The following is a 25,451-nucleotide window of genomic DNA, read 5'->3' as shown; positions in this document are numbered from 1 at the left end:
TCTAGGGAAGAGATTACTATGTATTATGTTTAAAAAAAAAAAAAAAAAATCACATGAATGAAAGAGATGTTGAAGGAGTAGTGAGTAATCTTTTCTCTGTCTGCTTGAAGAGATTCAGAAAGCCTCTGTGTCCTTATACTAAGTGAGGTGAAATCTAATTAAAATGTCATGGAGTATTTTTCAGCACAAATCAAGTTGAGACCCCAAATTCATGTATTTTTATTTAGATATATACAGTGTGGGAAAGTACCCTTTTAACGGTAAATTTGAGATCCAGATTTCATGTTGCTTGATAGTATCTTGCAGCTAAGCTGATGGTCACCAAGTTCTTACTTTGTTTTAATTTCAGATAAGTATGAGAGAGAAGCCAGTAAATACTGGAATGAATTTTACAAGACTCACAAAAATAACTTCTTCAAAGATCGCAATTGGTTGTTCTTGGAATTTCCAGAAATCCTTCCAGAAAAAATGAGAGAACAGTTGAAAATAGAGGAAAGACCTTCAGAACACACAAAAATAAATATTACCAACAGTTTTTCACATGAGAAAGAAACGTTTGAGGAAAGAGAAAAGTATTGGAAGAAAAATACTGGAGATGAATCCACTTCTGAAAAAGGATATGTGTATAATAAAAAACAATCAAAATCGATTGCTGACAGCCCTCAGGGTAAAAACCACGAGGAAGAAGTTAATATGCAGGAATCCTTCCCTGGTGGCGGTGCCACTTACAGAATATTAGAGGTAATGCACTGCAAATGCTCTGTCCGTTGCATTCAGCTCCACCTACTTACTCAGAAGCCTGATAAAGATGCTTATTAACTATCAAGAAAGTAAACAGTTAGAATTGAACTACTATGTTCACTTAAGGCAGAAACTTTCAGAGCAACCCAGGACCTGAGCATTGCTTCCCGTTTAAAATTTCTTCCAAATCAGAATTGGGTGGTCAGATTCCATTTTCACTGGAACTTGTTTCTTTTTCCTACTGAAAATTCTGTCTCAAAGTGCTTTGTTCTCCATACTTGGCAAATTCTTGCCAAATGGTAATGTTGGATAAAGCTATTGCATTTTCCTACGCAGTTTGGGTGCTGGAGTCTTTCCTAACTTTGGAAAGAAATTGAGGAGAAATGTGATCATAGCAGAAGTGATTTGAGAACTGTGGTATGAGCTATTTATACCTTTTCTGCCTTCAAGTCTAATGAGTCTTACCTACTAACTAATTTATGACAAAAAGGAATATGTTTTATTTGCTCATTTAACTTTTTTTGTGTGTGTGTCTTCTGATCTTAGGTTGGTTGTGGTGCTGGCAATAGCGTATTTCCTATTTTGAAAGTTCTATGGTATGTAGTGCTGTATTTTCAAATATGAAAGTTCTGTTTTTCTCCATTTTCTTCAAGTGTTGGTGCTAGGCTAGAGTGGCAGGAAGTGCTGACTGCATTGCTTTACAGCCCTGAAATTCTTAGTGCGTGGAGACGACAGACAATGTTGCTAACATCAGTACAAGATACCCCATGCACTGCTCAGCCCCCAGTGTCGAAGGTGTCATGTCTGTTGACAAGTTTTTTTTCTTCAGGAGCATTCAGGCTGACTTACTGTAGTTAATCACAGACAAATTAAATACCTTCCTGTACTTTATCTTATATGTTACTTTAAAGCTGTCTGATATTGCTTTAAAGAGCCAAAACCAGACAGTAAATAATCATTTGGTCTTCTGGTGATAAGTTCTGTTATTTGTTTTTCATTTGGTTGACATACTTAATCAAATTGCTTCAGGTTTTAGTGGCAAGGAAGGCACAAGTCCTGTATTGCAGTACTTAATTCTCTGAAATGTTTAAAGTGCTTAGCTTCTGGTTTTAGAAAGCACTATTATGACAGCATGTCCTCCCTTCCAGGTATGCAGGAAGGTTTTATTGAAAAGACTGGATATATATCATGGATTGAAATATATTTCTTTTTATTCATACCTCCAGGAGGTCATGTACAGCATAGTTCATTATTCTGTAAATGATTTCTGATTGCTAGCATCACAACAATGAAAAAATCCTGCATTTTGCAGATATGAAAACAGAGAGCAGGAGGAATGAAGTGATACACTGGGGTCATAAATGAAACCTATTAGTGTCAGCAATGCATTTTCATCCCAAAACAAACACTTTGCTTTAGAGAGCATAGTCTGAAAGGGAAGCCCTGCATCATATGAGTATCTGTATTAAAAAAGATGAGACAAACTTTTGTGTTTTTCTTGTGGGAGGCATTAGTCATAGGTTGGCATTTCTGATTGTTAATTAATCCTGAAGACCTCTATTTCATGCAAATCCTTCAGTCAGCCATATTGGTAAGTACATCGGACAACATACACATTTATCTTGTGCATTACCTGATGGAATCATCTTTTGCTTCTTATCAAGTTTGGCTTTAAAGCATAGTTGAATTTTTAATTTAATAATATAAAAATTGTCTTTTGTATAAATAAAAAAAAAGCTGGAGTATGTACCTTAGCTACAAAAATATTCCACTTAAGTTTGTAAAATAACTCTTATGCAGGTTTTTCATGCTCCCATAAAATTTAAGCTGCTTTTTAATACAAAGCAACATGAAATAGACATCCACATTGACCTATGTCTTTGTTTTAAGTTGACTTTTCACAGAGCTACTATTCTGCTTTCTGAAAATATATGAAAGTAATATGAAAGTAATAACATTTTAGCAAGTCAATAAGTCAATTAGGTAATTAACTTGACCTTTGTCAAGGGACTGTCTGGGTCCGAAGCCTGGCTGCTTGTCCTCATCCATGATAAATACTTTAACTTACCAAATGTCATTGTGATTGCAGAGCTCATAAAAGTTCTGTTCTGCAACAGAGAATATATTTGGTCTGTAAGGTTTCTCCTGAAGGGACTTCAAACAGAGATCACTAATTCCCTTTCTAAAGAAAGAGTCTGTTCAGAATCTCAAATAACTTTTAGGAGAGGTGAACTGGTCGTGAGTTGATGATGAAATCATCCTTCAATGGGTTTGGTGGGGAGACTTTGCTGAGTTACTTCTAAATGAGTTTTTTGGAAGTGGAAGAAAAATCTCCCTCAAGTTACTAGTTGAATGTTGTCTATTGAATGGTACAAGGAAATTTGCAGCTGCCTTTGTTGTGTATGGGAAAGGAAGGCAAGACAATTCTACAGGAAATTCTTATTCATCTTTGCTTACAAAACAAATTGGATAATGGAAGGAAACAATCAATACAATTTAATTAAATCTGAACCACAGCAAGGTGGCATATGGGAACCCAAACATCCACAGAACTGTGGATGACTTTTGCAAACCTATCCCCCTCAACATCATATTACCAATTAGACTGCATACATGAGTTAATGATAAAGATTTAGTCCAATGCTTTTTGGAAGAAAATGTGACCTACGATGTGCCTTTTATGTAATATAACACCAGGATGTTGTCTTCACTCCTGGCAGCCCTCTGTGACCTTCTTTCTTTTCCTTTTCACTTCCTAGCCCTGACAAGGCTGTAATCCTCCTTTTTATACTTACTCTGTTGGTATTCTTATGAATTTATCTGTCCTATTGGCTCATTACAACCTGTACAGCTTTCCGTGTCCATCAAGGTGTGCTTAATTAAACCAATGGAAAGTCCCAAAGGGCCCTCTGTAGTTCCAAGAGCACTGATGTAGACTTTCATCTTTTACAATAATAATTTTTCAACTGACAGTGGTTTGTTTTTCTAGCAGTGCACCTGGAACCTTTCTGTACTGTTGTGATTTTGCTTCAGGAGCAGTGGAGCTCGTAAAGGTAATTCATGTGCTTGCTTTAGAGTACTTTTTAAGCCTGTAATTCAGGAGGATGCCAGGAAGCCGTCTTCATGAAAAAGAATGTGATAGCTTTGACAACTTTTAACTGAAGTTTTCAATATTCCAAAGAACAAAGTCTTACTCTGTACAAGAGGAATGAATACCATCAGTGAGCTTGCTTCTCAGCTTGAGTAAGATACCGGGCAGAATAGGCTTTTATGAGACATGTTTTACAATGCTGAATAATTGAAGAAAAAAGTTTCTTGAGTCATAGTAAACGTATTAACTACTACTGTTCTCTCTGTGCCTCTTTTCATCTTTTTCCCGACAGTCACATTCGTCCTACAATTCAGCCTGGTGTTCTGCCTTTGTTCATGATGTGTGTGATGATGCTTTACCCTATCCTTTTCCAGATGAGATCCTGGATGTCATTCTCCTTGTCTTTGTGCTCTCAACTATTCATCCTGACAGGTAAATGAGGACTAAAGGGCAAAGCAAATAGGTTAAATCTCTTTTATCCCTAGAGGTTTTCAAGAATATCAAAGGAGGATGATGAATCTTTAATTTATTATTCAGCAAGCTACAGTATTTACAAAAAAACAAGGTATTTTAAATGACGTTTTCCAGAGAGAAAAGCTGGTCAGACTAATTCATTAGTGAACCTCCTGTCTCCATCAAATAAAAGGGGCATACTGTAACTAAATACATTCCTATTAACAGTGGCAGTGCTTCAAGAAACAGACCTCTAGTCTTCCAGAAGAAAATTATTTCAGTGATCAAAGACAAGCGTTCACGACTTAACACCTTACAATATGTTGATGAAGGTTTAGTTTGCTGACTTTCCACGCACAAATGCGTGCATACAGGTCTTTTAAACTGAAATACATTCAGAATTCTGTAACGTGTTTGGATTTGAGGAAGTTAATCTAGTTTTCATGCATAGTGTTATGTCGGGAGCTGTTAACCTTGTTATTAATAACTCTCAGTGTCTAATGAACTGAATATTATAACCATTAAAGCTGGTTGATTTTTTTAAAATGTCTTTTTTTTTTTTTTTTTAATGAGAAAAGTTCAAAAGAGTCCATGCAAGTTAAATGACTTGACTCTTCCTTTAACCAGATTATTTAAGAGGAAATACACGCTCTCTGTGTGATAATACACTTACTACTTTCAGAATGCCATTAAAATGGGCTTGGCAAGCAGGATAGTATTTGCCTAAGTCTCAACACTGTTTCCCTGTCTAAGTTACTAATGATTAGCTTTACAAAAAGTCTTTCCCATATAGGATATTGCTCCTTCCTGTTTGTTCAGAGATGAGCACATGAGTCATGCAAAGCCTGGATCCAGAATTCAGAAACAATTCAAGCAGTAGATTTCAGATCTCTGTAACTGCAGTGATGCTGCCAGCAAAAAATTGGAGAATAGAGGCTCATTCATTCAATCACTTAGTCTGTAAAAGCAATAATATGTTCTCTCAGAATTTCAGTGCTTTCCTGCTTATCATTTGAGTACGAATGTGTTAGTTTTTTCTCCCCATGTCTGTATCCAAAGGCTGACATGGATGTTTTTGCATACATATGTACACATACTCAAATATATTTCCTGTCTGATAAGATCCACTTTCCAAAAATTTGTTAGGCATTGCTATCTCAAAGAACTAAAGTGACTGCATGAAGATGAATATAATCCTTTTTTGTTTAGTTTCCATTTTTCCTGAAAATGTTGAAAGTAAGAGAAGAAAAGGAAAACCAAGAGAACAATGCTGCAGAACTTAGGTTTTTTGGAGACCTGAAAAATATACATGAGGAACACATTTGTGTTCAGCACAATTGTTACTTAGTGATTTCTCCACTGCTCACGTATTTAGTTTTTGCTGATTGCTGTTTTCGTACCTCGTAGGTAACACACTTCAATTCTGCTACAAATCACCACTAAAAGTTGGTCAAAGAATTTGACAAAATGTGATTTTGAAAGAATGTGGATTAATGTGATCCAGTCCCAGTAGATCGGATCTAGCCCTATCAGATCCGATTTCTGAAAGCGCTTTCACTTTTTACGTATGTGCATTTTTTTGTGTGCACAGAACTTACACTTACATAGACAGACTGTTGTTCTGTGCGCAGTTACCTGTCTAGAGTCATTTTTTTTCTTAGGTTGTGTTGCCTGTTCTGTCTGTTGCAGTATACATGACTGCCTGTGTTCAGCATTAGCAAAGAGGAGAACTATTAAAGTATTTGACTTCCTTTGAGGAAATTATATGCTCAGAAAGTGTATGCTTACTTTATTTATTTAGATATGCTGCTGTTTTCTGCTGAATTACTTCCTAATCATGTCTCTTAAAAATCAAGGCAGGATATCTGCACTGCAGTTGCTAAGGACTGAATTGTGCTAATGGCTGCGTTTTGAAGGGGTAGGCCACCTGAGAGACAGGCATAGTATAAGGATTTTCTATTAGTAGGCAGTAATAGTATGCTGATTTTGCATAGTTAAGGGTGACTAGCTCTTCTTTAGCTCTTTTAAGATATGAATAGAAAAGCATCCTGTCTTTCTTATTCATTCATTTACCATTCTCTCTGGCTCCATGTCTTCTTCATGATCTGTCTGTGTCCATGTGGAAACGAAGGGTTGAATTAGACTCGTGGACTTATCTGCCTTGCAGCCTGCAAAGCGAAAACTGCCTTTTTTGGTCTGTCATAAATGTGGAAAACATGATTTCCACGTTCATGAAATGTTCTGAAAGAGTGAGGCAAACTGAACGCATTATTCATTAGTAAAATATTTTGCAAATACAAAGAAATGCCAATAAAAATGCCCTTGCCTAGTGAAAGAGCACTGTGTGTTACTTACTCCTGTCATAGATACTGACGTATAGATACTGGCTGACGTGGTCTTGGTAAGGAAGAGCTGATCATAGATATGATCAAGACACACAAACTTGTCAGCATTTTGGAGGATGCAGACTTTCTCCTCTGATTTGCAAGAACTCTGGATGGAATCCTACAGAATTCCTCTCCTGAGCTACTACTCATGTTTGTCTTTACATTCTCTATCATTAGGTATTCAGATACTGACTGTGTGCATGATCAATACCTCAATAAAGAAATCAATTTGTATCAGCCTTCCATGTTCCTGTTTTTACTATGTACTCTAAAAAGGCTTAGTCTAGTTCACCAGTGCCCATAGCTGTTTGTTGTTGTGTGTATATGCCTGACTCATATGGCATATATTTGGAAACTGTGTTTTAATCTATACCTGAGATTCTGTTGAAGCAAAGGCCAGGGATTCCATTTTTTCTTTTGAGTTTGTATTCTCTAATATTCTCATATAAATATTTTTTTTCTTGGTAGTTGGTGTATTTTTTTTCTCTGATTGTTTTTGTAAAGAGTTCTTCCTATTTGCTAATGTTTGGCCTTTTTGTAGTAAATATATAGGTACTCCTCAGTGTAGCCTCAGAAATCTGTGTATTTTCCAAGTATCTAGGAAAAAAAAAAAAACCAACATTGACATTGGCAGATCTCTCCAATATCTCATCTATTTTCTAAGGATGCAACAGGTTGTAAATAGATTGGTTAAACTACTGAAACCTGGAGGGATGCTGTTATTTCGAGACTATGGAAGATACGATACAGCTCAACTTCGTTTTAAAAAAGGTAATTCCTGAATGCTTTTGTAGCTTACTGTTTATTTTTAGTGTTTTTTGGGGGGAAAAAACCCCACAAACATCACTTTTTTGTTCAAATTTCTTAGGTCATTGCTTGTCAGAAAATTTTTATGTACGAGGAGATGGAACCAGAGTATATTTCTTTACCAAAGGTATGAAATAGCTTATTTGTATAGAAAGTCTTGAGTGTCTCTCAAGATTATTTGGGTTATAAAAACTCATCTTTAAAAATAAATTTAAAGAAGGCTTTTATGAGCCTCTTTTCTAATCCTTTGCTTTTACAAAACCCAAAGCTAAGAGTTGTGAGGAAGTAATTCCTTTTACATGTGTATGCTTGTTGCATCTGAGGTTCTACAAAATTTCTTTCAGACATCACTGAAATTTCTCTTGGAATAAGCACCTTGTATCTAATGATATTCTCAAGTTCTGTTATTGAAAGAATAAGAAATACATTTAATGATGTGTCAGTGTATTTTAAATGTAATTTTAAAAGTTGAGAAACATGCTTGGAAGGATAGCTAGCTAGTAGCAGTGCTCAGATATCTTGTTCTGCCGTGTCTGAGTTCCTGGACTGCTCCTTCTGCAAGAAATGTGTTGTGATGAATACTACTGCTCATTGCCATTCCATTCATTCAGTTTTGTTGGCAACCAGCTTAGACTGGTGCAGTATACCCCACCTGCTGACAACTAATTTTGTTTTTATTTATTACAAAATTTCTTTGTTTGAGAAAACAGAAGAGGTACGGAACATGTTCAGTTCGGCTGGATTAACTGAAGTACAAAATTTAGTTGATCGTCGATTACAAGTAAATAGGAAAAAAAAAGTGAAAATGCAGCGAGTTTGGGTACAAGGCAAATTCCAAAAACCATTGCTGCTATCTCTTAATAATCCTGAAGAAACCACCAGTAGGCATCCTTATGGATAACTGTACTGTTAACTTAAGAAAAAGAAACAGATCTGAGTAAGTATGTTTCATATAAATCTTGTGTTAGCCTCTGAAAAAGAGCAATACATTGAATTGAAAAGCTTTTCCTGATATTTTGTAAATGTGTGTATTTGAAAATGTTCTGAAAAATATGTGCATTTCTAACTCCTTTATGCATGCAATGAAAGGAGATGCATTCATCTAGTCATATCTGTGACCAGGCATTTTATTTCCTTTCATATGAATAGCAACTAAGTATAAGCATATGAAATTTCACAGTATGCAAGATGTTCTTAAGTTTTAATGAAGCAGAATTGTTTCTGAGATTTTCAGAATGTCTGCTCTCACTCTCACTACAAGCTGTGCTGTGTTAATTTCTTCTAACCACTGTGTGTCTTTCAACTGTATTTCCTCTTTTGGGGGAAATTCCTTGTTACATAAACAGCAAAGAAAAGATCTTTTTCTAATTTGCATGAAAGTTATTTCATACTAACTGTGTGTGATATGCATAGGTATCAGATTGTCATCCTCTACTGTGACTGACTTATTCCTCTGAAGTTTCCACTTTCCATCTACATGCTTATCAGAAACAGGCCAAACAGCTAAGTGACGTGTTGTATTTCTGATAGTACTATAGGTAGTAAGCTGAAAATCATGTAGAAAAGAATGACCACAATGCCAAAATAGTGCTGACCACACCTCTTTTCATGCAATTCAGGATATAGTTAGCCTCTGTGGCTGCAAGCATGCACTGTTGTGGGCATGATGGTGATGGGTTAGTGGTTGGACTTGATGAACTTGGAGGTCTTTTCCAACCTTAACAATTCTATGATTCTTTTGGCTCACATCTACCAGAACACCCATGTCCTTCTCTACAGGGCTTCTCTCAGTGAGTTCTTCTGCTGGTCTGTACACGTATATGGCCTAAGTGCCTTGGCCTCATTGAACCTCATTAGGTCCAAATGGACTCACCTTTTGAGCTTGTTCAGGTCCCTTTGGATGGCATTCCTTTCTTCTGTTGTATCAACTGCACCACTCAGCTTAGTGTTATCAACAGACTTAGTGAGGATGTGCTCAGTCTCACTGTCACTGGTCAAGATGTTGGAATGCTTTTTATAGATCCTGTGCAGAAAGAGGACTACACTGGTATGTCAAGTGCTTTTAAGGTGAAAACCAAAATGCAGTCGTTGCTTTCAGAGGTACACAGTGGTGCTGAGGCAATTGAGCTACTACTAAAATATACTATTTCTGACGTTTAAATAAAATTTTATAGAAGGAGGAGAGGGTTAAGGTTAGGAGAGGATGAGAGACAGGTGAATGGATAAAATAATTGTGTTACTTCAACAAGGATATAGAATTTATATAATCTGTAACATGCATGCAGTTTTGAGTCCTGTTAATACAGTTACATTCTCAAAGTCTCCTGTCTTTTGTCTGAAGGGTAAACGTCACACCTAACAACCTGTTGTTTTGGAAGTTGCTAGATGCTGTACTAAGTAAAGCTGGTTGTCTTCTGGAAAGAAAGAACTTGTCTAAATTTACATGCTAGGTATTTTCATCCCTTTTGAAAAGATGAAGGACCTGCATAATTTCCAAAAACCCAGTTATATTTCAAGAATGAGGTGCAATAACAGGCTTCAAGGGTAGGATCTGATCCTACGTTTCTTGTGTATTCTAAACTCCTTCTAGAATAAGAACCTTGTTTATGAATTAAGTAATTTAGGAAGCTTGGGTTAGAAAGGTTTTTATTTAGCTTTGGCATCCTGTAATCTGGAGTAACTGCTTTGTGATGTAGATAATACGAAAGGTTAAAATACAGCTGTTTCTTCAAACTACCAGTTGTAGGTTTCTGCAGCATGTAAATTAAAATCTGCTTGTATTTTAAAGAAATTGTTACCCTGTTCAGCTTGAATTTTTAATTGTGACTTTTGAGTGTCCATAGCTCTGAGTCTTCTATGAAGCATTTTCAGTTGCAGAATTTATCATCACCATCACCAAGAGGTGATGGTGATGATAAGCTCCTGAGCATTGTACAGTCTTATTCATGTGTATGATTTAGATTTTCCATATGTAGAGGCTAATGAAATGTTTGCTTTGTCTCTTGCACTGATATGTTGATTCTGGCAAGATTTTAATATGCTATGTTGTTATTTTAACAAAAATATTACATCTGTAGAAACCAAACCCTAAATTCTTGTATGGCCTTGAGCAAAATTTAGTGTTTCTCTTCCAAGTCTTGCAGCTCAAGTATTGGCAATCAGTTTTAGAAGAATGGTGTAATGCTGTGTGTTCTAGAAGTAAAGATCAGCTACTATTTGTGTGTATAATATCTGCTGCAGAGAGAATTGTAACTAGGCTGAACTATTGTGAGACTGATGCAAGGGGAAATGGACTATCATTTCTGATAAGTCCTACCCCCAAAGCAAATGTTTTTCTGCATTTTGGTTTGTGAAATTTTGCTTTTCAAAAAGCTTAACCAGGGACAAATTTTTAAAATATTTTCAAAATATCTGTGTTATTTTTTTAGCTGGGAGAACCAATACTATAATATCCCTGTAATATAACAATAGAATTACTGAAATGAAGAAGAGAGCTGCAGACAACTATATAAAAAATAAGGTTACGGGAGAAAGAAAAATAAGGGCATTGCAAATAGAAAGTGCCCAGTGTAGAATAAGGTTGTAGATTTCACTTTTGAAATCTGAAATTACTCCTTTAATCAGATATATGCCTAGACTCTCTAGTTACATAAATTTATGTAAGTACGTTATAGGAATAGTAAACATTTTTATTGCAAATGATTGTGGATGGGCTTTTGGTGGTTGGTTTGCTTTTTTTTTTTTTCTATTTAGGAATGCTTCTTGTGCTTGTGGTGGTAAAGCACACTTGTGATTATATGTAAATACAGAAAGATGATCTTGAGTTTTGGCTTTACTGACTTTCGCTTCCTTTATTAATAGAGTGTATCTTTTGCCCACCTTCACTGATATGCATTACATTTATGTATGAGATTTATGAGAATTGCACTTATTAGTTGTTCTTTTATATCACGTAGTTTGTAAGCAAGTACAAGACAGTTACATACTGTATAAAAAAAAAAAAGGCCAACTTTCTTTCCTATGTTATTTCTGAGGTATCTAGTCAGCAGCAGTTCATGTAATTTTTTTTTTTTTTTTTCCCCCAGCAAAACCGAGGCAGGTGGTTGTGCAATATCTACAAATCCACCAAATCTGAAGAGGACAAAGAAAATGCAGGGCAGGCAAGGAAACAGCTGGAGCTCTAGACACAGGTTTCTTCTTGTACTGGAAACCGTTTTGTTTCTGTTCTGTGTTTGGGTTGCATCTCTGCTATCTGCAGATTCTACTGTTTTATGATGACAAAAAAACCTGTAACAGATTATCCTGAAATTCATATTAAAACATATACCAAATACCAATGGAGTCAATTAACATAAATTTTTCTACTACACTTTGATTTGTGATGTGGTCTTCATTCTCTTCTCTGGTGTGCTCTTTGTTATATTGACATATCCTTCATTTCCTCTTTTTCTTGTTTGTGGTAGGCAGTTGTTTCCACAGGAGAGTTTTATCTCCTGTACAGAACGGAGTGTTTTTCTGTATGAATGCAGTGAGTAGTGTAGATGCTCAGCTGGTGCAGCAGTACTGGTTGCTTTTTATTAGTTTAAACTAAAATACGCCTTAGTCTATGGCAGCAATAACAGTAGATGTTCTTGCATCAACTATACTTCTGTCAAATGGGTAGCAGAACAGCCTTAAGAATAAACCATGTATATTATTAAAAATACTTAAAATTTCAATTGTCAATAATGTAGGTAACTTTGATTTTCAATACCTAAACTTTTTTACGTTTGGAACAAAGACATTATATGTGAGTTTTTTTGTTTTGTTTCATTTTGTTGTTTTTTTTTTTTTTTTTTTACATCAAGGATATGCCAGTTGCCCCCCTCTGCCAGAAACTGGACAAGTCTGTCTTCTAAACACAATTATCATTAGTATATGCTCAGTAAGAATTACTTGGGTTGTTATGGGCATCTCTAGCAGGTTCTTTGCTGTACCTCTCATTTGGGCATGCCTGGCCTTGGTACTTAAACTGAGAAGGGACCATTGTGCCCCCTTTGCTGATAGTGAGCAAAAAAAAATAGAAGAGCTTGACTTTCTGAAAAACAAGAGTCAGGCAGGAGGGTAGGAAGATGAGGATGGGGCTCAAAGGCAGACAAGAAAAGGAATCTTTCCTCTGAAAAGTGGCATAAGAAGTAAGCTTGGGTAAACTAACAAAACAAGAATAATGAGATGTAGAACTGAATGGGAAAAAGCAAGAGAACATATCATGGGCAACACGCAGGAAGTGTGTAACAAGGCTGTGAGGAAATTGGGCCTAGGAAGTAGTGAAATAAAATGAAGGATGTGAGGGGGAAAAAAGGGACTGATCTGTCATATGAATAGTGAAACCTGGGTAAAAAAAGAAATTTGAATAAGGATGTTAGGTGGAAAGACCTATCTTCAAGATCTATTTCTTCCAAATGCTACTATATTTCCGTATCTTCATGGAATATTATGGGCTTTGTCTTTCATCCAAACACACACAGTGCATTCCAGTTTATTCCGGGCTCCATCAAAAAAGGGGTGGCCAGCAGGGACAGGGAGGTGATTGTCCCTCTCTACTCTGCTCTTATGAGGCCCCATCTGGAATACTGCATCCAGGTCTGGAGTCCCCAGTACAAAAAAGACAGGGAGCTGTTGGAGAGGGTCCAGAGGAAGGCAATGAAGATGATCAGGGGACTGGAGCACCTCCCCTATGAAGACAGGCTGAGGGAGCTGGGCTTGTTCAGCCTGGAGAAAAGAAGGCTGTGAGGGGGCCTCATTGCAGCCTTTCAGTACCTAAAGGGAGCTTATAGAGGGGAGGGGAATCAACTCTTTGAAAGGGTTGATAACTGCAGATGAGGGGAAATGGTTTTAAGTTGAGGGAGGGGAGATTGAGGTTGGATGTCAGGGGGAAATTCTTTACAGAGAGAGTGGTGAGATGCTGGAACAGGCTGCCCAGAGAGGTTGTGGATGCCCTGTCCCTGGAGGTGTTCAAGTCCAGGTTGGATGGGGCCTTGGGCAGCCGGTCTGGTCTAATGTTGAATGGGGAGGTTGGTGGCCCTGCATGTGGCAGGGGGGTTGGAGATTCATGATCCTTGATGTCCCTTCCAACCTGGGCCATTCTGTGATTCTGTGTGATTCTGTGTTTGCAGCAGCACAGGTAGGTTTATGATACACCTGCTTTTGCTTTTTCCTTAGGGAACTATGTTTTTACCTTCTTTCAAGTAGAACTCTAAAGTGACAGAAGATACAATCCTCACCTCCTGGGAAGCGAATGCAAAAGAATAACACTAGTCTGCATACCCTGACTGTGCTCAATCAAGGTAGGACGATTAAATTTACTCCATATGTTCTAAAGTTGTCCCATTTAAATCAAGACCATATCTGCAGATTATCACCTTGAAGTGCCTCCCAATCTCAGTTTCTGTTATACCTGCATCTGTTCAACAGAACTTAATTGAATTTGTATGAACTAGAAATACAGCTTAAAAGAAAAACAGCAGAATAGTCTTTAGGCTTTATCTGAGATTGCAACAGTTTAGAGAACAAATCTGTTTGTTATTTTAGAACAATAGACACCAAAATCTCACAGTTATAGAGTAGCACTTATCCAAAGGGCTGGAAATGTAGGTAATTCTTTGAAGTATAATATACACCATCAAGAATATTAGTGTGACAAAGCTTTGAATGCTCACTGTTTGCCGAAAGTGTCTTATCAGTTGTTGCCATGAAATGGGACTAAGCAACAAGACATTCGCATTTTCAGAGTATGCTTACTTGGTCAGGTTACTGCAGTTTTGAAGGGAATGTGAAAAGTAAGAACACAAGTGAATTAGTTCAGTGTCTTCTAGAACAAATTGATGGCATGCAATTTAATACATGCTCAAAGAATAGTCTGAGTATTCACATGTATTGATGCTAAACAAACCTTAAGTTCATTAAAAACACAGACTCGGTGTATGCTTCTAGTTATAAAAACAAGCAAAATATAAAGATATCAAAATAGGACATAAAAATAGAATGCTATACAGCTACTAAGTAAAATCTTTTCTGTAGCATATCCTGTTCAGATAGAAAAATGTTATGTAAATAGATGGTGAAAATTCCTAGAAACGTGAAAAAATTCCAGATGAATGCAGGCTAAGGAAATGAATGATAAGCGATATGAGGATGGCATAGAATGTGGTATTTTAGTAATTAGAAGGTACAGTTCACCCCTTTACACCACACAAAATCACAGTAAATTACTCAAATTAGCAGGCATCAAATCTACATTGATAGAATAAATATATGTAGTGTATCCTGCTATGTACACTACAAGTAGGTAAGGAATCATAATGTTCATAGGGCTAAGTGATGAATGGGTTATTAAAAGCCACCTTCGTTAGATCTTCCATTTTTAGTTTTATATTGTGTGAGTGAAAGGGAAAATCTGCATTTACTATTTAAGACTTAAAAAACCTTAAACAAGAAAACAAACTACGAAGCAGGCTAAAGTGTTTCTTTTTACCTTTTGTGAAATCCTAATATTGCTCAGCAACAGAACTGAAGAATAAACCTGAATACTAAATTGGTTGAGTAGGCACACTTTATTGAATCTAGAGAAGATAGAGGGAGAGAAATAAGTAGGAAAAGAACCAAAAAGGAACGTACTAATTGGCATGACAACATGTAGTTCCGTAATAGCAGCTACTATTTTTTATAGGATGACACGTTCAGTGCAGTGTCTGAGACATCACTCAACACACTTTACTTTCACTTACGACAGTTTCTCTTTAAATTGGTATTTAGGCTCGGCAAAAGCCAAGTAAATGTAACTGGTTTGCTAAAAGAACATATGATTGAATAATTACACTTGGATCAGACTGGCTGTAATGGAGGGCTTCAATGCCGAGCCAACATTCTTTTTTTTTTCTTTAGCATCAGGCACACTCTGTCCTCCATTTCCTCCCAAATAGCAACTGCTTCTCAAATGGAGGAACCCTAGTCCTTCATTCTACATTAAGGAAAGCTTTGCCATTTGAAATGGCTCTGTTTGCTGCATATCCTATTAAGCACAGTAGTCAGATGTCATTCTGAAGAATTGGGCAGCTTAGTTTCCAATGACATTGATTACATTCAACAGTGAGAGGGTGAGAGAATGGTGGGTGGAGAAGTGAAAAGACAGTGCGAGGCATTTCGAGGAGGAGGTTTGTACTCCAGCACTCACGTGTGGGTGGCAGTCCCTCTGAGATACAGTTTTTTCTCTGAAGCAGAGCAGAGTTGAATTCTCTACACTCATTTCAGGTTTAATCTCCATCCTCCCAAACAAGCAGTACAGCCTTTAGTCACACGTGTGTTTATTTAAAATGAAGAGAAAATGACAGTAGCAAGAAGCCGCATCTTTAGAATGGTTTTCGCAGAGAGACCCTGGCATGTTAATCCCTGGCATAAATGGGTGTAATTCTCAATGACAATGCTAAGCTTGTTTGCACAGAGGCTGAGCTAAACCCAAGGATGATAAACAATGCTGTTTAAGATCAATCATTTAATCCTTTTAAAATTTTTGTCATCTAACAACCAAAGATGTTTGTGTTAATAAAAGATGGTGTGACAAAGCTATGATTGTCACTGAGCATGATTTGCTTTGTGATTAAAAAAAAAACAACAAAACACATACATTGATAATCTTATTCCAGATCAACGTTTCATCTTGTTATTCAAGAGCGAATATTAGTGAGTTGAATAAATAATTGGCAGTAGTTACCAAACTGTGAAGTAAGGTCTGTTTTTTAAATTGGAAAAAGTGTGAGCTTGCTTGTACAAGGACAGAACACTAAAATCACACTGGCAGTAAGTGTGAAAAGCAGATGAAAAAATGCAGCAGCATGGCAGTCTGAAAAGCATTTAAGTATTATAATATAATTTAAGATTTTTAATCAGCTACTAAACCACACTCTTTTCTTGCATCAACTAGCTTGAGGCAAAGTATCAAAGACAGTAAATATTTATTTTATTTTGTGGCAATTAATATTTAGTAAAAGGCCTCAAGGTTAAATCTGAAACTTTGACCCAGATTCCTAACGTCATTTATGTCAGTGTAAGACCAGAAGACTCTGAGTCTGTGGAGTTGCTTCAAGATGGAGATTAGTTGTTTTCAATTAGAATCCAGATTAACTGGTGCCTAGTATTCCTCATAAAAATAAAAATGCAAATACCGTAATACAAAAATGTTCCGTCAGTAAGAACATCTACGTTAATCATTAAAAATTCAAGATCGGTTCTGCAGAGACAATAGCTTTTGTTCAGTGCTCATTATTTTGCTCTGAGGGCTGAAATTTGTTTGCTCATGTTTGTGTTTATATTTTAGTGTAGGATATTCAGGTTTTTTTTAATTCTAAAACATTTTCTAATAGACAGTAAATACTATGAAACCTGGCAACCAACTGAATAAATGTATTGCTTAAGATAAGTTACTTACAATAAAATTGTTTAGGGGATGTTCATTTCTGCTGTCTCTCAGATTCTTGAAAAAGTACCTGTGAGGAAACATGCCTATTCATAAGCATAACATTGCTTTCAAGTCTAAAGCAACAAAATTTGTGAAGATATGGTTTTTAAAAACGAGAGGAAAAAAATGGCTTTTAAAATGCATTTTCAGAAACTGAAAATGTTTCCCCATCTTTTTAAATTTCACAGAAGTTTGTTATTCTGTGACCAGAAAACTCTGTGTATTGCATTTTAATTTAAATTTACACTATACATGGGATCTGATTTTTTCACAGTTCTTTATTCTCCTTTTCTGAAATCAGTCTACTGGATTAAAACAGAAAACAAAAACAATAACACTATTTGAAAGCCACAAATTCTTGATGGTAATAGAGACAAATATTGAATGTTTTTTCCAGTGGATTTTCCTGCCATCTGTAATATCAAAGTAGGGACAATTTTGTTTGATAAGTTCCCACCATTTTTCTTTTCTTTCAGTAGAGATACACCCTATATATGTTTGTGATACTTCATATCACTCATATTTTTGTTTCCAGCTACTAAATATTAATAAAATTTTTGGAGAGTACTACTATTTCTATTCATAAAGTGAGTAAACAGAAAGTTTACCCTAAATCTCCAAAAATAGCTGCAAAAACAGTGACAGCTTCAGGCTTCTTGCTTTTCATCCCCAGCTTACTAGGCGAAATCAGCAATGAACTTTCCTCAGGGGAGCCTGAAGTGACCTTTTTTTTATCTTAGGAGAAGCTGCTAAGTATTTCAATGCCCCCAAACTAAAAAAACAAAAACAAAGCCAAGTTTTTCTTACTGCCAAAGAGAAGCCTAAAGAGCTTAGATTATATAACTGCTTACACATATAAATGCATATATATATATATCTATGTGTACGTATTATGAAATGAGAGCGTAGTGAACATCAGCAGTCCAGGAGGTAGAGACCTGTAATCTGGCAGGTATCCAATTAAAGAGAAGCTCACACATGAGAAACAAACAAAGAAAAAATACTTTAAGGAGGCATTTAACAAGGAAAAGAGAAGGCTTGCACGTGCACAAATTCTTCCTAAGACCAATGGTAGCCTGAAGTAGAAGAAGGATTGTTATTAATAGACTTCCAGTTTTTCATTTAAAAAGCATAAGCTGCAACTCTCATGTCTGGACTTCCTAAGCACTTTTGTAAAGGGGCCTACTAGTGATCTGGGTTCTTCTGCAGTCAGCATTGGTGCTGCCTCATGAGGAACGTTCATCATTTGGTTTTAGGTTTCTCAGTGGAGGGGTGAAGATTAACATTCTGAAAATGATGGAATCTTGTATGTAGCTTTGGCAACCTGCATGGTTTAGTTCTTACCAGTGCTCATATCAGAGTCTCAGCTCTGCCTTCATTTTACATAGTCTTGAAAATTGTCACTGCCATGATAAACATTATTTAATTAAAATAAAAGATCAAGAAAGTGAAATGCAGAAGAATGGCAAGTTCTCACAACAAGCACGAAAACTCTCAGAATAGCTCATGCACTCTCTGTACAGAGAAGGTGGAGCAAGCAGACATTATGGGAGGTGACAGAAGGATAACCAAACGTAACAAAGATAGCTCCAGTGAAGCCTTAGGTTGGGTGAATTTCAACTGTGCAATTGGGCTGGTTGGTTTTTTAACCTCTGGTGAATTGCTGCACTTGGTTGGAAATTTTGCTAAAATAGAACCATAGGACCTTAACTGACGCTTAAAGTGCTGTCACAGAGGATCAGAGTTACAGAACAGCATTTTCACTTTCACTGTAGATAAATTTGAATAATCCAGTATCATGTAGGACAGTAAGATGAGCTCCTTCCTGAAGAAGCAAGGTTTTACATAGGTGAGTCAGTGCTTTCTTATGACAACATTCCATGACTTCTGCACCAGTCTTAGCGGAAGAAATGCTTTCTATGCACGTTCCCGCTTGCACATGCGGGCTGGGGAGGGTAAGGAAGAGAGAAGTCCTGCCTGACAACAGTGATGTCTGGCAGGCTGAACGCACACGGTGCAGTGGGCAGCCGCTCTGGCTGGGCAGGCCTCCTGGCTCCTGCCTCCCTCCCAGCACTCAGGGCATGCTGTGGAAGTGCCATCTCCACACCCACATGCTGAAGTCTTCCAGGAATGGAAGTCTTGAGCAAACTGAGGCTTGAGGGGTATTGTTGTGGCAGGCCAGGGGGAGGGCCCAGGGATACACCAATGCCTGATTATATTGAGCAGATGCTTCATTATTTACGTTGATTACAGTCCAGGTACACAAAACACTCAGTGATTTTGAATTAAGGGAAGAGTATCTAGCAAACCAAGGAAAGACTATTTTGAAGGAAGATATTACTTTCTATAAACTTTAATCCTCGCTACCGCACAGTGCAAACAGAGCTAATGGGGTGCAAAACATCTGTAGCTGCATCAGGCTCTGAACGATTAGCCGTTGCATCTAGCATGCAGTGCTGTTGTGAACAGGAGTTCACATGCAGCTGATTGGTTAGTCAGAAAGAAAAATCATTACCCCTACTATAAGATGTGAGCTTCAAAATGAGGCTGTGTCCTCATTTACCATGAGAACTTAAAACATGCAAAGCGTGAGGTTCTAAGAGTTAGTCAGCCACGTATAGGTTACAAAACCACAATGCGTTAGAAACTTGTGTTAAACTTTGAAATAAATATCATTAATTTGCTTCCAACTCAACACCAGTTTGATCAGTTTCATTCTATCTGGTGTAAGAGTAAGAAAGATGGTTTTACAGTAGGAGAGGATTTCTTCATAATATCACAGCAGGATGTAAACACGAATTTCTGATTAAACCAAGGTGGGCAACTGCACTGGCACTTGTCTTAAAACGTACCATTATAGCTCCGCCGCTGTAGGCTGCATGGCTGATGCTCTGTGACACCTGCTGAACCCTTATTTCAGTCTTCTCACTCTTCAGGCCCTGAGGTTTTGGTCATCCCTGCTAACTCTCAAGATGCTGCTACATGAGATGAAACTATATTTACATAGCGCATGCAAATTCATTGCATAAGATATATTTGCAGAGTTCTTTATTGAACATTCCTAATGCTAAAAAGGGCCCACAACAGCTCCCTAGTCAGTGGCCACTATTATGCAGTGTTTTTGCACAAAAACACTGTGCAGTTCCAGTGGCTTTGTACAAATGCAGTCCCTCTTGTAGAGAGTATCTGTAATATGACACTTTTAATGTAACATTGCAGTTTTCTTTCCCGTGATTCCTGACTCAAAACTGATACAGCAAATCCTGATTTGCCACCTGGGAAACACGGAAAAATTTTGCCACCGGCTTCACCCAAGACAAGAATTCATCATAAAGAAACTTCACAGTCAGATCTGCAGCTATTGTGCATCCCCATCCAGGTAGATCTCTTCACACTTTGTTCAGTTTAATATGGGAGTGTTGTTTTCTGAACTTTATTGATATTTGTGGTTTTACTCTTTGAGATAGGAGAATGTGAAATCTTTAGACAAAATGACAAGGAGAGAGAAAATCATGCAGCTTTAGTGTGTCTGTGTGTTGCTGCATTGTTGCACTTGCTTTTTAAAATTAGTTTTTCAGTTCTCCTCAAAAGTGCTGTAGTAAACGATGACTGTCAGTGTTCAGCAGTCACAGGACAAACACAGTCCAGAGCCTCTGCCTGCACCTTGCCAACAAGGCCTGTAATGGGAGTACCACGATGTCTTTGTACAAAGAATTTCACAGAAGGAAAGTAAGCTGTTCTCTGTTCTCATTTATAGATGGAGAGAGAGAACTGAAGAGTAACTTTTATGGAACTCACATGGCACCTGAATAATTTGCATTTAGAAAGGATGTTCCTTTCGTGTTCAATTGGTTTATTGAATCTGTGTTAGACTCCTGTAAATGCTGCACAGCTTTTGCATCTCTAGTACTTTTCCTAAATGAAAGACCAACCTTTGGAGTCTGGCTTGGTATATTACATTTATGTTTAGCCTAAAAGAGGTAATGAAAGTCACTGAACTGAATGGCACAAATTCCCTTGGTCCTTTAGAAGCAGCTTTAACAACAGTCTCACTTGGATCTTCAGAGTGACAGGAATTAACATCATTACTATCCATAGGAACATACTTCTGCTTGAAACAACCCTCACAAATTCATATTTCAGTAATTCTGTGAGGGCAGACTGTAGTGCCAAAGGAGGAAAAGCTGAGTATGTTTCTTATTCCCAAGAGAAATTAAAAAGGAGGCAAGTGCTTTGAGTGGTTAACAAGTCTCTTTGTGCTGATTATAGTGACCTGCCATAAAGAATTTTGAAACAAAACTCATGTTTCTGAACAAAAATATTTTGAAAATGAGTGTGTTAAGGAGCCCTGGGGTAGGCGTGACTGTGGTCTGAGCTTGATTTTTTCCCTATAGTGTATGGATTACATTTAAAATAAATTCTTGCGGCAGATAGTGGTCATGAGAAGTTTTGCCCTGCAGGTCAGACAGAAAGCTATACCAAACGTACAGGACCACCTTGTGTAGCTAGGCGGGAGGGACTTCTGTAACACATCTACCTCAGCCCCTTTCCATTTCAGTGGTGTTGTGTAGATCTCTCAATATCTTATATGACAATTTTATGGACGAGATAGTATTTAACAAGATATTTGAGATATGGAATGTTTGAGGTTTTGTTTGAGATTTCTGTACAAAGGCAACATCTCTTAGAAATCAGACAGAAATCTATTTTGTGAATTACATGGGGGAAGTGCTTTGTGGAAAACACCCATAGTCGAGTCACTAATAGGCATTATAACTTTAATATTCTACTTAATTTTCCCAGCATCAGACACTCTCAGTAGCATTTCTGAGATTACCTGTAACGACTTGTTTGTACTAAGGCAGGGTGGCAGTTTAGCTGTGACTCTGCAAAGCGGAAAAAAGTTGATGTCTGTGAACTCTGCACCCACACTCTCTTTATGGCAACTTTGCAATATCTGTGCAATTGTTTTCTTGAGCCAGAGTCTGGAATCTCCTGAGTTACTCTGAACATACACTAGCTTCGGTTATTGGTGTCCCAGCCATGCAGATCTCCTTGCCAAACAATCTGGACAGTTTTTAAATGCTGTATTGACAGAAAGGTTATGGATGCAATCCTGTGTTCTGTGCAGCTGCCTAACTGTTTTGGATGTAGACTGAGAAATTGTCCCATCCCGCTGAATAATAATCTTATCTCAGTCAACGTCAACTCATGGTTGAGGTGGGGCAAGAGTAATATAACTTTGGCATTTAAGGCTCACAAGTAGCATCAAACAGTGATGTGTACTCTCAGAGATAAAGGATTCTGTCTGTTTGCCTTCTGTTCCTTGTTGTGCCTTTCCAAAGAATAACAAATCATACCCAGTATCCCGCTCTATTTTCTGTAGGTGTTTCAAAAATGAGACTTGGGGTGTTTAAGGGATCTCATAAAGCTCAAAAATTAAACATGCATCATCTAAAACAATGGGTCTTCCCACTGTTCCCATTTTTCTTCTGTTTCAAGCAACGTAAAAGGAGATTTACTGTTTTGTGCTCCGCTATAAGGACCCATATTTATATACATGCTTGTGTAAAGCAAAGTAAAAATTCCAAAGGAAAGCGAGCTGACTTCTTCCTTCCCAGCTCCGTGCAGACAAAATATTAGAAGGGCAAAAATAGCAATTGTGGTGCTTTATGCATTCCTGGGACATGGTCAGGAAACAATATAGAAACACATAAAAAATAGAATAGAATTAGAAACTAATGTGCAGAAATGTCTTGCTGCGATTTTGCTTCTCCCTAAATAATGCTATAAATAAATGAATTGGTGCAACTGACATTTCCCCCCAGTGACCTAGAAACTTTATTTGGAACAAGGCTTACAGGATATTTTATAACTTCTTTGGGATTTCTCTTTACTTTTTAGTAACTTGGCATATGAATTTCCGAGTGTAATGTGGCACTACCATCAAAAAGAAGATCAAAATAGTGACTAGAATAAGTGAAAAGGAGATAGAACTAGCACAAATCTGTATGGAACAAAGAAGTTACATTTATTATCCAAAGTACATCTCCCATTGGGAGCTTGGGTAGCTATCATACAAATCGTGATGGAAGATGTCATCTAATGAAGGGCCATTGTTATGGGAAGCAGGTAGTCTCCATTTCAAATAAAAATCTAGGCACAATGATATTAGATTTTAGCATGCAAGGAGCCAAAGGAGCCCTGTCTGTTATTAGGCACTTAATCTCACTACCTGATGTGAAATTGTCTAATAGGAAAATCAGGTATGAATTTCTGTGGAAAAAATGCAAATTGTATACAAAGTTGTCTCTATGAGTCTTATGATTGGTGTTAGTGCTTAAAGGTTAAGTTCTGGTTTCAATGAAACAGATCTTGTGGCTGTTCTTGGAGTCTGTGAGCTTTATTAAGTATATGAATATCAAATAACACCATACACTTGATTTATCTGATAGCAAGATATGTTTTCTTTGCCTCACTTGGATTCTCAGACCTTGACTGAATCCCATCACCTGAGACAGGCATTTCTTTCTCTGTTGTTTCTGTGACATCTGAATGTAAATGTGAATGGGGAATCTGTCTTTGGAAGACATAAATGACATTTGTTGTCTTTTAGTGGTCAGCTCTGGTATATACGCTCTTTTATGTATCTGCATAGTCTTATATAAGACAATGAATGAGAATAAGTTTTACCTAGGGAGACAGATGAGAAATAAAGGATGAGTAGATCTCCTCATCCACATGTGAAATTCTAGCCCTATTTATAACAATGAGAGTTTTGCTACTGACTTCAGTAGGATCAGTTTTACCCCTACAGTGCAGTTCTGCTTTCCTTGAAGAACTGATGTATAAAATACAGCTTCTGCCAGCACATTACCAATGTATTAGCATAGAAAGAGAGTAGCATTGAATAACATCCATAACCAGTAATAGCTGCTGTGAGCATCCTGTTGAGCAGTGTACTAATGTTAATCACCAGCTTCCTGGGTTTAGTATACAGTATACTATATATAGTATAATACTATTTTCTTCATACCTGGATGAGGCAGACTTAGTATGAGTTGGGGTTCTTTGTGGAACTGTGGTTAGTTTTTGTTTTGTTTTGTTTTTTTCTTTTTTTTTAAACTCATCGAAGGATGTCTGATGTGGTGTAGCTTTTTTGATTTTTGTTAATAAATCACACCATTTATAACTAAGCAAGTTTTTGAAGCCCTTCGAGGCACAGTTTAATTTTTCAGCTCTTTTAGTCTGGTTCTGCCTAGCTCCTTGTTAGCTTCCCATCCTCAGGTCTTGCCTTTTGTAAAGCAGATATGATCACGCATGCATTTTTGTGACGTGTGTCCCACCTCATGGAGGAAGAAAAAAACCCTGTTGATTGTGATCACAGACTTCCCTGACCCTCTGCTCAGTAGGTAGTGTGCAGTAGACATTAGTAACATTATAGAGGCTCTTTGGTCAGTGTGTTGCCCATAAATCATGGATTGAAGACCATTGCTCAGTATCTTCCAGGTCAGATTAATATACTTTTTCTGACAGGACTGTTTAGATGTCAGCTAGGAGAATCACTCCTTTATGTGTTTGTGTGAGAACGAATCCTGTAGATAAAATTATATTGCATAATAATTTCCTGCAGTTCTACAGAAACTTGTTAGAGTAGTCCAAAGTTTAATTCAGCATCTCCCTATGAAATTGGATCTCTACTTTGTATTTCTGATTGCTTCTCTGAGGTCAGTTGATGACCTGGAAGCAATCGTTCTTTTTCTGAATAGTGCCTTGGTGCCTCCTACTAAAGTAGTGGAGATCACCTTCTGCTGAACTTGTATGTATATGCAGCAATAGCAGCCACGATGGGTGTTTCAGTGCACTGCGTAAGATCTTTCAAGTTAAGGGGGCTCTGACGGATCAGTTTTTGTGTGCCTGCATTTGAGTGCACAGTTTAAATCATCTGGCTCAGAGCAAGTGGTAACTTATAGGTTCAAACTCAGCAGTGTCTGCTGCAGGGGGAATTCTGTTCCTGTAAATGAGAAAACAACACTCATGCTAACGCTGGCCCTGGAATTTCTTTGTAATAATCCTTCCTGAGAAACTCGAGCTTTCTTCATTGCAAATAGGAAAACGCTTGAAGGAGAATGTGCACATGACTGAGAACTTAAGAAGGAAAGAAAAGGAGTTTATCTAATTACTTCCAAAATGTAGAAGTGAGAAAGAAGAATGTATATCAAAACAAAAAGAAGTGAAACAGAAACGTGAGGTGACATAATGCTTTAAGATTCTGAAAGGAAACTGGAGATTTTACTCAAGGTTGGTCAAAGTTCTACATTGAGATAATAGAATACACCATCCTGAGATACTCAGCTTGGTAATTTGAGAACACTTCATTAACTCTTTTCATCCTAGTGTGCTTCAGACTGAGCATCTCCAATTTTGGCTTTTTATACTACATGCAATAGATTCATTTTTCCTTTCTTATAAAGGAAGA

General features: G+C 37.3%; 1 protein-coding gene across 8 annotated transcripts in view; it reads left to right on the top strand.

The window, feature by feature from the left end:
- METTL8 (methyltransferase 8, methylcytidine) overlaps positions 1 to 12,142 on the top strand; it is a 78,972-nt gene extending 66,830 nt beyond the window's left edge. For 7 of the 8 annotated variants that reach the window (XM_048952571.1, XM_048952576.1, XM_048952573.1 and 4 more), the window contains 8 exons: positions 350 to 741; positions 1,288 to 1,337; positions 3,731 to 3,794; positions 4,125 to 4,264; positions 7,337 to 7,443; positions 7,541 to 7,606; positions 8,190 to 8,416; positions 11,565 to 12,142. In XM_048952571.1, coding sequence (XP_048808528.1) covers positions 350 to 741; positions 1,288 to 1,337; positions 3,731 to 3,794; positions 4,125 to 4,264; positions 7,337 to 7,443; positions 7,541 to 7,606; positions 8,190 to 8,380 — 1,010 coding nt within the window. In that variant the 3' untranslated portion in view covers positions 8,381 to 8,416; positions 11,565 to 12,142. The remainder of the gene's footprint in view (positions 1 to 349; positions 742 to 1,287; positions 1,338 to 3,730; positions 3,795 to 4,124; positions 4,265 to 7,336; positions 7,444 to 7,540; positions 7,607 to 8,189; positions 8,417 to 11,564) is intronic. The other variant, XM_048952572.1, reaches the window with a different exon arrangement.
- Positions 12,143 to 25,451: the final 13,309 nt, after the last annotated feature.

This window comes from Lagopus muta, chromosome 8, assembly GCF_023343835.1.
Source record: "Lagopus muta isolate bLagMut1 chromosome 8, bLagMut1 primary, whole genome shotgun sequence".
NCBI classification, from domain to species: Eukaryota; Metazoa; Chordata; class Aves; order Galliformes; family Phasianidae; genus Lagopus; species Lagopus muta.
Note: the sequence above shows the minus strand (reverse complement) of the source record. Positions and strands in the feature narration are given on the sequence as shown.